Below are 13,910 nucleotides of genomic sequence, written 5' to 3' on the forward strand. Positions count from 1 at the left end.
TCACCCCATTAAAAACACAATATATCACACTATAATAAACTATGGCTAAGAAATTTGCTTTTCTTAACAAATATTAATCACTTTGATGATCTCTCAGTCTGCAAATGCAAAACTTGGCTTACTGAATTACAAAAACAGTGATGCAAAACACTGGTTCAGCAATAATCAAATGCAACAGGAAAGAAAATAAATGCAGTAATTGATTAGTGTCTGGAAAGTACTGGTAGAGGTGGTTGTGGTAATAAATCCAATTGTAGCATTCAAAATAGAGTTGGATAAATATCAGGAAAAGAAATATACAGGGGCATGAAAGAGGTCAGGTGGATAGCTCACAGATATAGCCAGAATACACTCTAGTCTCCAAGCATGCTATAACCTTTTTGGTGAATTTGAGAAAACTACCCAACTCTCAGTTAATACCTGGGGATTGAATGGTTTATTGTCTGAAGTGCAAGCAAAGCTAATCTTATGTACCATACAATTTTCTTAATGGTCTGCTATGTTGTACACAGTAAGACTTGTTATTGAGTGTAACCTAGCACAGTGAACTACATGCACTAATTTGCAATTTCATACCAGAGAAAAATACAGGTCTAGCACACTGCACAAAAATACAACTATCAAATCTTTAACAGCGGTTAATTATTTGCATTGTGTTAAATTAGATCCTTAATTTACCATGGATAATATAGGAAAATGCAATGTGAAGGAAATTCAGTACAATGCATTATGAAAAATAAAAAAGGCAACATTGAACTTCTGATTCACAGTACAAATTGAACTGTACTTGTATTCACAAGGAACAAAGCAGTTATCGGGCAACTCGTATCCACTCTTGAATTTAAGACATCAAAGCAGAATTTAGCCATTTGGCCCATTGAGTCTGCTCTGCCCTTCAATTATGGCTAATTTATTATTCCCCCTCAACCCCATTCTCCAGCCTTCTCTCCATAACCTCTGACTGGTTCACTAAACAAGACCCTATCAACTTCCACTTTAAATATGCCAACAACAGTATTTAGTGAAATGCAATGCTATAGAAAGAGTGTTCCCTCAAACAGAAAGGAGTAAAGTCAGTGTAACCCTTATCAAGAGAAGAAAAATTCTATTTTAATAAAACTTAACATTATCACCTTAGCGAAAATTTGCCATTTTTGTCTTCTCTCTGAACCATTGGTGGTATTGACCTTGGAAAGTACTATATCTGCCAGTATCATAAATAGCCATTTAATTAAAATTTGCTGTACACTAACTCACCCTCTCTTTTGCCTTAGGTGATCTAAGTGTATGGGATCTAGATGGTGGGACTGTACTATCAATTTTTACTCCTGACAATGCCATTACGACCATGACTCTAGCAAATGAAAGCAACCTCATTCTTGTTGGCATGAGCAACAACCCTGTCCTCATCACCTTAAAGCTGACATCAAATAATAAAGTTCAATTAAATTCAGGAGGAGATATGTTTGGAGAAGCATCCAGTAGCAATGAAGATGATGAAAATTACAAATAAAATCACTGGCTCGACTAAGTCTGAGTGGAAGCTGAAATAAAAGATCCCGTGAAAGTTGATATCATTTAGCAGACATTGTTAAAATTTGCCTAAGAATTCCTTCTTGTATTGTAACAGAAAAAAAGTATAATTTAAATGTATACATGTTATTTAATAGTTGCTTTCATAATCAGAATTCCATACTTTCTTAATGAATTATCACTGTTTGGTACCTTTTCAGTACCAGATGAGAAATATTTATTCTAAGCAACCTGCAAACATTGTTCAGAATTAAGTGTTATTATTCAAAACAAAGTCAAATAATGAATTCACTGACATTAATCTCTACTATTTGTGAATAGATTGAGCATTACAAAAGATTGTTCATTTGCAACAATGTAACAGCAGACAACAGGAATTCTGCAGATGCTGGAAATTCAAGCAACACACATAAAAGTTGCTGGTGAACGCAGCAGGCCAGGCAGCATCTCTAGGAAGAGGTGCAGTCGACGTTTCAGGCTGAGACCCTTCGTCAGGACTAACTGAAGGAAGAGTGAGTAAGGGATTTGAAAGTTGGAGGGGGAGGGGGAGATCCAAAATGATAGGAGAAGACAGGAGGGGGAGGGATGGAGCCAAGAGCTGGACAGGTGATAGGCAAAAGGGATACGAGAGGATCATGGGACAGGAGGTCCGGGAAGAAAGACGGGGGGGGGGGACCCAGAGGATGGGCAAGGGGTATATTCAGAGGGACAGAGGGAGAAAAAGGAGAGTGAGAGAAAGAATGTGTGTATAAAAATAAGTAACAGATGGGGTACGAGGGGGAGGTGGGGCATTAACGGAAGTTAGAGAAGTCGATGTTCATGCCATCAGGTTGGAGGCTACCCAGACGGAATATAAGGTGTTGTTCCTCCAACCTGAGTGTGGCTTCATCTTTACAGTAGAGGAGGCCGTGGATAGACATGTCAGAATGGGAACGGGATGTGGAATGTAACAGCAGATTCCCTTTCACAAGACATACTACAGATGCTGAAAACATGCTCAAAATTCCAGAGGAACTCAGCATGTCATCGGCATCTTTGGAAATGAATAAACAGTTATTTAAGGCCAAGACCCTTTATCAGGACTGGGAAGGAAGGGGGAAGATGCCAGAGTAAGATGGTGGGGGAGGGGAAGGAAGACAAGTTAGATGGTGATGATAGGTGATGCCAGGTGGAGGTGAGGGATGAATTAAGCAGCTGGGAGGTGGTAGGTGAAAAGGGTAAAGGTTTGGAGAAGGAATCTGATAGGAGAGGAGAGCGGACCATGGGAGAAAGGGAAGGAAGAGCATCACTGAGGGAAGTGATAGGCAGGTGAGGAGAAGAGAAGTGGGGAATTGAAGGGGGGGCTATTACTGGAAGCTGGAGAAATTGATTTTCATGCTCCTGCAACTTGGGAGTGGCCTTATCGTGGCAGAAGAGGAGGCCATAGACTGATGTGTCAGAACAGGAATGGGGATAGGAATTAAAATGTTTGGCTTCTGGGAAATTCCATTGTTTGGGTACGGAGCAGAAATGCTTGACAAAGCAGTCTACGTTGGCTCTCACCAAGGTAGAGCAGGCTACATCAGGAGCAGCAGATACAAATGACAACCACAATAGATTTGCAGGTGAAGTATTGCCTTTCCTAGAAGAACTGTAGCTGTTCAAAAAGGGAATCACAGAGGGAGCAACTGCTACCGATGCAGAGAGTGGGGGAGGGTGGTAAAGCTGTGCTTGGTGATAGGGTCCGTTGAAGATGACAAAAGTTGCAGAGAATGACATGTAGCGTGCAGAGGCTCATGGGGTGGTAAGGACAAGAGGAACTGTAACCCTATTAAGATGGGGTGAGCACGTTTGCAGGAAAAGGAGGAGTGCGGGTGAGGGCAGTATCAATGGTGGAGGAAGGGATACCCTGTTCTTTGAAAAAGATGCTTCATCCTGGGAACGGATGAGTGAAGACAAAGAAACTGAGAAAAGTGAAATGTATTTTTACAGGAGACAGAGTGGGAATTGGTGAGTTTATAAACGATATCAGTAGACAGGCTTGTCTCCAGAGAGATCGAGAAAGGATCAGAAATGGCCCAAGTGAATTTAAGGGCAGGGTGGAAGTTGGAGGCAAAGTTGATGAAATTGATGAGCTCAGCATAGGTACATGAAGCAGCACCAATGCAGTCATCATCATATTCATTTTTTTGTTTTATTACATAATGCCCTAACATGCAAAGGTAATCATTTTCCATTTCCTTATCTTCACATTTCAGAGTTTAACAATATAAAAACATTATTCTGGTGCAGACATCACACAGTATGGAACCAAAAAATCTACTGAGGTTAGTTGTCACAAAAAAAAGACAACACACTTAAAGAGCTATTATCATATATTCTAGCTGTTCGAAAAAGTTTGATTTCAGGAAGATCTGATTATAAAACTGCATTCTAAATCCTGAAATTTTGTAGAACAAGTGGCTCGCATCCTTATTTTTGTACACAAAATGTTGATTAATATGCCAATGCAAAAAAAAACACAAGTGTTTACCAATCACTTAAAATAGCACAATTTCCTTTGGATTACTTACACCAGTAATTACTCATGTGAACATGACGTGTGCTTCTTTTTTTCAACTTGATGGACTGTTGAGTAGGAACGAGGATATCCCAAATGTCCCAAGGCTGTTGAAAATCTAGTCAAGAAGAAAAGCTTACGAAAGGTTCAAAAACTAGGTAATGATAGAGATCTGGAAGATTATAAGGCTAGCAGGAAAGAGCTTAATTAGGAGAGCCAGAAGTGGCCATGAGAAGGCCTTAGCAAGGAGGATTAAAGAAAACCCCAAAGCATTCTACAAGTATGTGAAAAGCAAGAGGATAAGACATGAGAGAATAGGACCAATCAAGTGCGACAGTGGAAAAGTGTGTATGGAACCGGAGGAGATAGCAGAGGTACTTAATGAATACTTTGTTTCAGCATTCATTACGGCAAAAGATCTTGGCGATTGTAGGGACGACTTACAGCGGATTGAAAAGCTTGTGCATCTCGACATTAAGAAAGAGGATGTGCTGGAGCTTTTGGAAAGCATCAAGTTGGATAAGTCAATGGGACCGAATGAGATGTACCCCGGGCTTCTGTGGGAAGTGAAGGAGGAGATTGCTGAGTCTCTGGCTATGATCTCTGCATTATCAATGGGGACAGGAGAGGTTCTGGAGGATTGAAGGGTTGCAGATGTTGTTCCCTTATTCACGAAAGGGAGTAGAGATAGCCCAGGAAATTATAGACCAGTGAGTCTTACTTCAGTGTTTGCTAAGTTGATGGAGAAAATCCGGAGAGGCAGAATTTATGAACATTTAGAGAGGCATAATATGATTAGGAATAGTCAGCATGGCTTTGTCAAAGGCAGGTCGTGCCCTACAAGCCTGATTGAATTTTTTGAGGATGTGACTAAACATATTGATGAAGGTAGAGCAGTAGATGTAGTGTATATGGATTTCAGCAAGGCATTTGATAAGGTACCCCATGCAAGGCTTATTGAGAAAGTGAGGAGGCATGGGATCCAAGGGGACCTTGCTTTGTGGAACCCAAATTGGCTTGCTCACAGAAGGCAAAGTGTGGTTGTACACGGTCACATTCTGCATGGAGGTCAGTGACCAGTGGTGTGCCTCAGAGACCGCTTCTCTTTGTGATTTTTATAAATGACCTGGATGAGGAAGTGAAGGGATGGGTTGATAAATTTGCTGATGACACAAAGGTTGGAGGTGTTGTGGATAGTGTGGAGGGCTGTTAAAGGTTACAGCAAAACATTGATAGGATGCAAAACTCTTCTAAGAAGTGGCAGATGGAGTTCAACCCAGATAAGTGTGAGGTGGTTCATTTTGGTAGGTCAAATATGATGGCGCAATACAGTATTAATGGTAAGAATCTTGGCAATGTGGAGGATCAGAGGGATCTTGGGGTCCAAGTCCATAGAACACTCAGAGCTGCTGCACAGGTTGACTCTGGTTAAGAAGGCATACAGTGCATTGGCCTTCATCAACCACGGGATTGATCTTAAGAGCTGAGAGGTGATGCGCAGCTATATACGACCCTGGTCAGATCCCACTTGGAGTACTGTGCTCAGTTCTGGTCATCTCACTACAGGAAGGATGTGGAAACTATAGAAAGGGTGCAGAGGAGATTTACAAGGATGTTGCCTGGATTGGGGAGCATGCCTTATGAAAACAGGTTGAGTGAACTCGGCCTTTTCTCCTTGGAGCAACGGAGGATGAGAGGTGACCTGATAGAGGTGTATTAGATGATGAGAGGCATTGATCGTGTGGATAGTCAGAGGCTTTTTCCCAGGGCTGAAAAGGCTAACACAAAAGGGCACAGTCTTAAGGTGCTTGTAAGTAGGTATAGAGATGTCAGGGGTAAGTTTGTTGTTTTTTTTTATGCAGAGAGTGGTGAGTGCTTGAAATAGGCTGCTGGCGATGGTGGTGGAGGCAGAAACGATAGGGTCTTTTAAGAGACTCCTGGATAGGTACATGGAGCTTAGGAAAATAGAGGGCTATGGGTAGCCCTAGGTAACTTCTAAAATAAGTACATGTTCAGCACAGCATTGTGGGCTGAAGGGCCTGTATTGTGCTGTAGGTTTTCTGTTTCTATTCCAAGGCCAATACTACCATTTGCTGCCCACTCTAAAAGGTGCACTGAGGGACAATAAATGGGTTTCTCTCTTATCTGCTACTTGGGAGTCTCATAGACCATTACAGCACAGTATAGGCTCCAGCTCACATTTTGTTGATCTTTTAACCTACTCAAAGATCAATCCAACCCTTCCCTTCTCCATAGCATTCTATTTTTTTTTATCATTCATGTGCCTATCTAAGAGCCACTCCTTGCTCAATTTAGAAATGCTGTCCTAACTGCCCATCTAAAATAGTCTTGGATTGTCAAGTAGCCAATCAAACTATCATAATTTCCTTCATAATGCAACAATGCTCAACAGCTTCATGTGCTTTTTGCAACAGCTGTGAGAAACCCATTCAATCTCAAAGTTTGCTGAATCTTGGTGACCTGTGGTGATACTCAGTTCTTGTTTCATACTTCATCTGAACAATTCCTGTTGAGAATGTATCAATGAAGTTTTCAAAGAACTTAAGTTATTGGGGGTATAATTTTCATTAAAAGAATTACTTGGGTTTCTTTTTTGATTTTGCAATTTTCAAATGTTTCAAACAAACATGCATTATTTTCAGGAATTAAAGTTTAATTGGAGTTGGGAATGTAGGACATAAGCTGCACTAGCTTCCAATTCAAGGTTTTTTAAATTTTCTTGGGGATGTTTATTAAACTTTCATGGTTTTGCTGTGTATTCCACCTTCTCATCCATTTCCTGTCCCAACATTTGGCATCTAGACCATCCATTACACAGAATTATCAACCTCGTCTTTATGCTCTCAGTGTCAGTTTTTATGCACAACATTCATTACTGTGCTTCGGGGAAGTGATTTAGAATCTTTTCCCATGTTAAAGGTATTTTCATTGTACAATCATCACTGGCAAATATCCCACTCAGATAAAGCACAAGACTAGAAAATTCCTAATTCAGTCTCCATAACCTGTCCAAATTTATATCTTGAAGGATATTCATAGTCATGGTCATAGCAGGATATTCAGCTTATCAAGTAACATTACTTGAAGGCTAATTTAAAGATGAAAATAGAGTATCAAGAATTCTGAATCAGTTACATGTAGAATACATTGTAAAAGTTTTAAAAAGCATGTCTATCAAAGGTATTTACACTAATGGCATTCACTTCACCTTGCAACATTGCAATGGATTCTACTCTTGGAAGTATATTTTTGAACAAAACTTAAAGATACTAGTGGTTTACCACAGGGAATGTTGCCAAGTCCATTGTTACTTGTCATCTATATTTATGATTTGGATAATGTAGTAACTTGGATCATCAAATTAAACCACAAGAGATAGGAGCAGAATTAGGCCATTTGGCCCATCACATCTGCTCTGCCATTTCATCACAACTGATCCATTTTCCCTCTCAACCCCATTATCCTGCCTTCTCACTGTGATCTTTCACTCCCCAACTAATCAAGAACATAACAACTTCTGCCTTAAGTACACCCAATGACCTGGCTTCCACCGCCAGCTGTAGCGATGAATGCCACAGATTTACCACCCTCTGGCTACAGAAACTGCACCCATCTCTATTCTGAGGCTGCGCCCTCTAGTCCTACACTTCCCCACTATAGGAAATATGCACTCTTATCTAGGCCTTTCAACCCCTCCCATTTTTCTAAATTCCAGTGAGTACAGGCACCGAGACATTAAACACTCCTCGTAAGGTAATCCTTTCATTCCTGGAATAATTCTCATGAACCACCTCAGAACCCTCTCCAATGTCAACATACTTTCTTAGACAAGGGGCCCAGAACTGCTCACGATACTCCAAGTGAGGCCTCACCAGTGCCTTATAAAGCCCCAGCATTACATGCATATATTTGAGTCCTCTCGAAATAATGCTAATATTACATTTGTCTACCTCACCACCGACTCAACCTGAAAATTAGGCTTTAGGAAATCCTGCATGAGAACTCAAGTCCCTTTGCACTTAGTTTTTGAATTTTCTACCCGTTTAGAAAACAGTCTATGCTTTTGTTCCTTCTACCAAAATGCATGACCATACACTTCCTGACACTGTATTCCATCTGCCATTTCTTTGCCCATTCTCCCAATCTGTCCAAGTCCTTCTGGAGCTACACTACTTCCTCAAAACTACCTGCCCCTCTGCCTAGCTTCCTATTGTTTACAAACCTGGAGGAATCAATTCCGTCATCTAAATCATTGACGTATAACGTAAAAAGCAGTGCCAACACCAACCCCTACAGAACACTACTGATTCACCAACAGCCAACCAGAAAAGGCACCTTTTATTCTTTCCAGTCAGCTAGTATCTTTCCTGTAGCTCCATGGGCTCTTATCCATTCACCGATCCTCCTCTGTCAATCCTGAGACCTCATTCTTAACAATCAACTCCAACATCATCCCCAACCACTGAGGTCAGGCTAACTGGCTTATAATTTTCTTTCTTCTGCCTCCCTCCCTTCTCAAAGACAGGAAGGAAATTTGCAGATGACATTAAGATTAGGGGGCGTAGTGGACTGCAAGGAAAACCACCAAATCTTGCAGCGGGAGCTGGGCCAGCTGGAAAAATTGTCTGAAAAATGGCAGATGGAATTTAATGGAGATAAGTGGGAAGTTTTGCCTTTTATGAGGACAAAACAGGATAGAACTTCTATAGTGAGTGGTACTGCACTGAGGAGTATAATAGAACAAAAGGATCTGGGAATACAGTTCCATAATCGTCTGAAAGTGGCGTTAAAAGTAGATAGGGTTGTAAAAAGAGTGTTTCGCATATTGACCTTCAAAGTATTGAATACAGGAATTGAGATGTTATGATGAAGTCATATAACACAGCAGTGAGGCCTAATTTGCAGTACTTTGCCCAGTTCTAGTCAGCTACCTACAAGAAAGATATCAATAATATTTTCAAGTACAGATGACCATTTACAAGAATGTTGCTAGGTCTTGAGGACCTGAGTTACAGGGAAAAGTTGAATAGTTTAGGACTATTCCTTGGAGCGAGGGGGAATGAGGGGAGATTGGATACAGGTATGCAAAATTATGAGGGAATAGATAGGTCAAATACAAGCAGGCTTTTTCCACTGAGATTGGGTGAGACTAGAATTAGAGGTAATGGGTTAAGGGTGAAAGATGAAATATTTAAGGGGAACTTCTTAATTCAGAAAGTGGTTGATTGCAATATTTAAGAGAAATTTGGATAAGTATATAGATGGGAAGGGTACGAAGAGCTATCATCCAGGTGCAGGTTGAAGGTGCGAGGCAGAATACAGTTCGGCACAGGGAGCCTGTTTCTGTGCTGTAGCACTCTACCTTTAAATAACTAGTTTATCTCAATTGACCTTTCAACTACTTTGTAATAGTGGTAGTGAAGTGTTAATGTTGGTCCGAATACAGAGATCTCTTTGCTACAAGCAGATTAGACCTGTACCAAAAAAAAATGAAGCTTACTTCCCAAGTGTCTTATTTCAGTACCAAAATGTTAGCTTACTAAATATAGCCTTAAAATCAGTAACACATTTCAATACTGTACCATAAGGAGCATATCAATAGCCAATAAGACTAAACTATAAAGGACATAATGTATAATAGTTTACAATTATTTCTGTCCATCTTCTACACCCCTACTTTGTGTTTACAATTAGTTGTTGCTCCTGCTCCCACAAATATTCTATGCTCTAACGTGAAAATGGTACCATCTAGATTAACTGTTCGAGCTCTTCTGTATGTTAAACTACTAGCAAAAAAAATCCAAATTGAACATTACTGTTAATTTAAAATCTAATTCAGTAAGTATTTGTTCACAAATGTCCATGAGTCAAAACGTATGAGTGAAAATTCAGCAAGGTTTAATACTACAGTAAAAATTGCATAGCTTCAAATACAATTTAAGCGATATGCTTATACATGATATCAATATGAAAACCTTAAAATTAGGGGCAAGCACTATCTTGACCTCCTATCTTTTTTTGATTTCTCTATGCATTTGTCCATTGTCTTTTCAGTGTCACCTCTGCATTTTGGACAGTACCATTTGCCTTTCGGTTTATATGTTAATCCTACACAAGAAAAATGAAACCATTCAATTGGACATTCTTCATTATCACATCCTATCATTTCACCGAAAGACACTTGGTTGCAGAGGCAGTAGGTGGGCTCATTGGGATCAATCGGAAAGTCAATAGGAGAGACTTCCCTTTCTGGTCTAGCTTTAGAGCGTTTCTTTTTTGCAGATTTTGATTTCTTCTCTTTGGGCTGCTCCTCTCCCTCTTCAATTTCATTGCCAATGTGACACAATTCACGGTTTTCACTATTTTTCTGTCTACGTGGTCTTCTGGAAGGCCTTTCTGTTTGAGGTATCTCTGTTTTAACCTTCTCTATAGACTTATCATGTTCATTTTGGTCCTCAAAGCAATCCGAGTGACTATCCATCTGTCTTGCACAATTCTCTACTTGCTCACTCATTTGTGTCACAATCTGAATTTTCTCATCCCCCAACTCTTGGCTGTTAATTAATGCTCTTTGGAGGTGATGCAGCAGCCGCTTCCTTTGTGTGATGTCCATTTCTTGCTTGTATTTTTCATAAGCATCATCGAGTTCCTTTAAAACTTCTGGAAGAGGGAAATAAAAGCCATATTTGCAAAGGAATTAACATGGTTCGACTTTCAGTACTCATCATTTCCCAGTATCAGAAATTAAATAAGCCACAAACATTTCTGCTGCATGAAGTTCAAACAAATCTAGTGAAGAACAAAATTCTCAGATGGCTGTGGAGGCCAAATCATTGGAGATATTTAAAGCATAGGTTGCTAGGTACTTAGTTAGTATGGGTTGTCAAAGGTTACAGGAGAACGGTGTTGAAAGCAAAATAAATCAGCCATGATTGAATAGCCAACAGACTCAATGGGCTGAATGGCTTAATTCTGCTCCTATGTCTTATGGTCTTTTCAGACTACGTTACATAACACAGAAAGCAGATTTATTGCTATTATAAACAACAGAAAATCTGCAGATGCTGGAAATCAAAGCAATACACACAAATCGCTGGAGGAACTCAAAAGACCAGGCAGCATCTATGGAAAGAAAAATACTGTCGATGTTTCAGGCAGAGACCCTTCAGCAGGACTTCTGAAGGGTCTCAGTCTGAAATGTCGACTGTACTTTGTTTCCATAGATGCTACCTGATCTGCTGAGTTCCTCCAGCATTTTGAGTCTTATTGTCATTATACCTTAGTTGGGCTAAATGCTTTTACATACCCAATTAGCAAAGCTATAGCAGAATAAAGCAAATAAAAATTGAAGCAATCAGCCCTGGAGAATATTACAGAAAAAATATATACTCATGGGGATGGACTGTTAGCACAGAATCATTCACTGACCATCTCAAATAAACTTAAGGATGGTACAGGAGCTACACAGCATCATAAACAGGTGCTTCAGCCCCACCAGTACTTGCCAGCCCTGGTGTCCAGCTGAGCTGGTCCCATCTGCCAGAGTATGACCTTTGTACCCTCTTCCTCTGGCAGCTCACTCCACATACCTACTACCCCTTTGTGTAAACAACACACCCTAGTAACTTTTAAAATGTTCCCCTCCCACCTTAAACCTATACCCTTCATTTTTTGATTCCACTATCCTAGCAAAAAAGTACTGACCATCTGCTTCATCTATCCCCCCCCCCCCAAGATTTTATAAAACTCTAAGGTTATCACTCCATCTTCTTTGGTCAAAGGAAAACAATCTCAGTTTATGCAAATCTCTCCTTTTAATTCAACTCCTCCAGTCTAGGCAATACCCTTGTAACTTGTTTCTATACCCTCTCTAGATTAATCACATCGTTTGACGACATCTCAACTCTTGTACACAATACCCTGAACAAAGAAGTCATCTTCTACATCACCCTGTCTGTGTCACTACTTTCTTGTACCCTTAAACCTCTCTGTTCAACTAGTCACTCTAACGATCCTGCCATTCACTGGGTGTATATCCTGCCCTCGTTTTAACTTCCCAAAGTGCATATCACATTGCTCTTGTCCGAGTTAAATTCTATTTGCTATTTTCTTCCCAATTTCCCCAGTTGATCTACATCCTGTTGCAACCTTGACTCCTCACCACAGCAACGATTTTTGGCGTCACTTGCAAATTTACTAATCCTGATGCCCACATTTGCATTAAAATCGTTAATATCAATGTCCAACAATATGGGACTAAGGACCAATCCCTCTGGCACACCACCACTGATAAAAGACCTCCAATCTCAAACCCCACGCGAAGGAAAGCAACCTGGAAAATGTACAAACTCCTTACAGACAGTGGTAGGACTAGTGATCTAGTGTCACTGAAGTTGCAATAGCGTTATGCTACAATGCGGCCTATGATTCATTTAAAACTTTCTTTTAAAAGAGGGAACTCAGTAGACTTTTAACTGCCACTGCCGTCCGACTCCTTAATCACTCCCCTCCCCCACAGGGCATTAACTGCCTGTCATCTTAGACCCCAGCCCTCCCCCCCGACGCCCCAGCAAATCCTCTGCCCTCCCCTCTTTCCCTTTGCTGGCCCCACCAACCCTACTCCCCACTGTCGTACCCTCTGCCCTTGCCCTGACCCTGGTGCTCCTCCCTCCTCTGCACTTTAGCGCCCCCGTCCTCTTCCTCCTGCCCTCCCTTTCTCCCCTATGGTCCCCTCCTCTCTTGCATTCTCTCCCCGACTGACCCCTCTCCTGCAGTCTCTCCCCTATCGCCCCCCTCTCCTGCAGTCTCTCGCCCATCGACCCACTCCTCCCCGTAGTGCCCCTTCCCCTCCCTCTCCTCATATCGTCCCCTCCTTCTGCCTTCCCCTCTTTCTCCAGCACCTCCCTGCTCTCCCCTCTCCTCCTCCTCAAGCGGCCCCCTCCTTCCTTCCTGCTGAACTCCCGCTACTCTTCCCTTCCCAGATTCCTGTCACTCACCACAGTACCGGGTGTCGATCTCCCTCAGGCGGGACACGCTGCGCTGCAGTTCGAGGGGCAGCGTCTCCACACTCTCTAGGTAATCCTCCACATAGCCGGATACCCGCGGCCTGTGGCACTGGGCGAGCATAGTGCGGACACGGACAGAAGACCGTCGGCCTTCCTCCCAGCAAAAGCAACCAACCGGCTCCGCGCCTGCGCGCCGGTCCGTCCCGCCCCGGCGCACGTGACTCTGCCGGCTCGACGATTGCGCACTGCGTTCAGCTTCTTCCGGGCTGAGTCCGGGAAGAAAATCACGTTCGAGGCGGTTTGCAAAAGTGTGAAGCATCCTGAGAATGAGCCCCGTCTTGTTGATGTACGCATGCTCGGTACATTACCTGCGTAACTATTGGCTGTGACAAGTGCTGGTGCGGTCTCGCGCGCTCAGTCCGGGGACGTCTTAGCGCCAAGTGCGAGCGAGCATTGGGTTGTGTGCACAGCTACTCGCCCCTTACGGGTGGGCACTTGCTGCCCGTCGGGTCCAGGGACTTTCCCCTAGGCGGTGCAGAGAAACAGTCGTTCCCAGTGGGTAGCCTAGAAAGCAGGTCTTCAGAATGCCCTGACTTTTCAGTTTAGCCGGCAGCAATATAAATACCACCAACATCAGAAGCACTTTAACATTAGGACGACTATTGTAATTGAGTCGTGAAAAAAGGATGGTAGTTGAATTAATAACGCTTATAAAACACGTTCTCTAATGCATTCATTCATCCACTAAGGATGAATGAGATACATGAGATAGAAAACTTTAGATATGAATAAATTATGCTAATTAGGCCTGC

General features: G+C 41.9%; 2 protein-coding genes across 2 annotated transcripts in view; one reads left to right on the top strand and one right to left on the bottom strand.

Moving 5' to 3' along the window:
- si:ch211-212k18.6 (NACHT domain- and WD repeat-containing protein 1) overlaps positions 1-1,513 on the top strand; it is an 81,862-nt gene extending 80,349 nt beyond the window's left edge. Inside the window, exon 18 of the mRNA XM_063049747.1 lies at positions 1,275-1,513. Within this exon, the coding sequence (XP_062905817.1) occupies positions 1,275-1,513 (239 nt within the window). The remainder of the gene's footprint in view (positions 1-1,274) is intronic.
- Positions 1,514-9,944: 8,431 nt separating this feature from the next.
- Positions 9,945-13,667, bottom strand: LOC134346353 (inhibitor of growth protein 2-like). Its single transcript, XM_063047700.1, has 2 exons — positions 13,090-13,667; positions 9,945-10,753 (listed from the first exon to the last, which is right to left on the bottom strand). Exons 1-2 carry the CDS (start codon positions 13,415-13,417, stop codon positions 10,089-10,091), a joined length of 993 nt encoding a protein of 330 aa, XP_062903770.1. The 5' UTR covers positions 13,418-13,667; the 3' UTR covers positions 9,945-10,088.
- Between the last annotated feature and the right edge of the window lie 243 nt (positions 13,668-13,910).

The sequence above is a fragment of the Mobula hypostoma genome, chromosome 5 (genome assembly GCF_963921235.1).
Source record: "Mobula hypostoma chromosome 5, sMobHyp1.1, whole genome shotgun sequence".
Classification (NCBI taxonomy): domain Eukaryota; kingdom Metazoa; phylum Chordata; class Chondrichthyes; order Myliobatiformes; family Myliobatidae; genus Mobula; species Mobula hypostoma.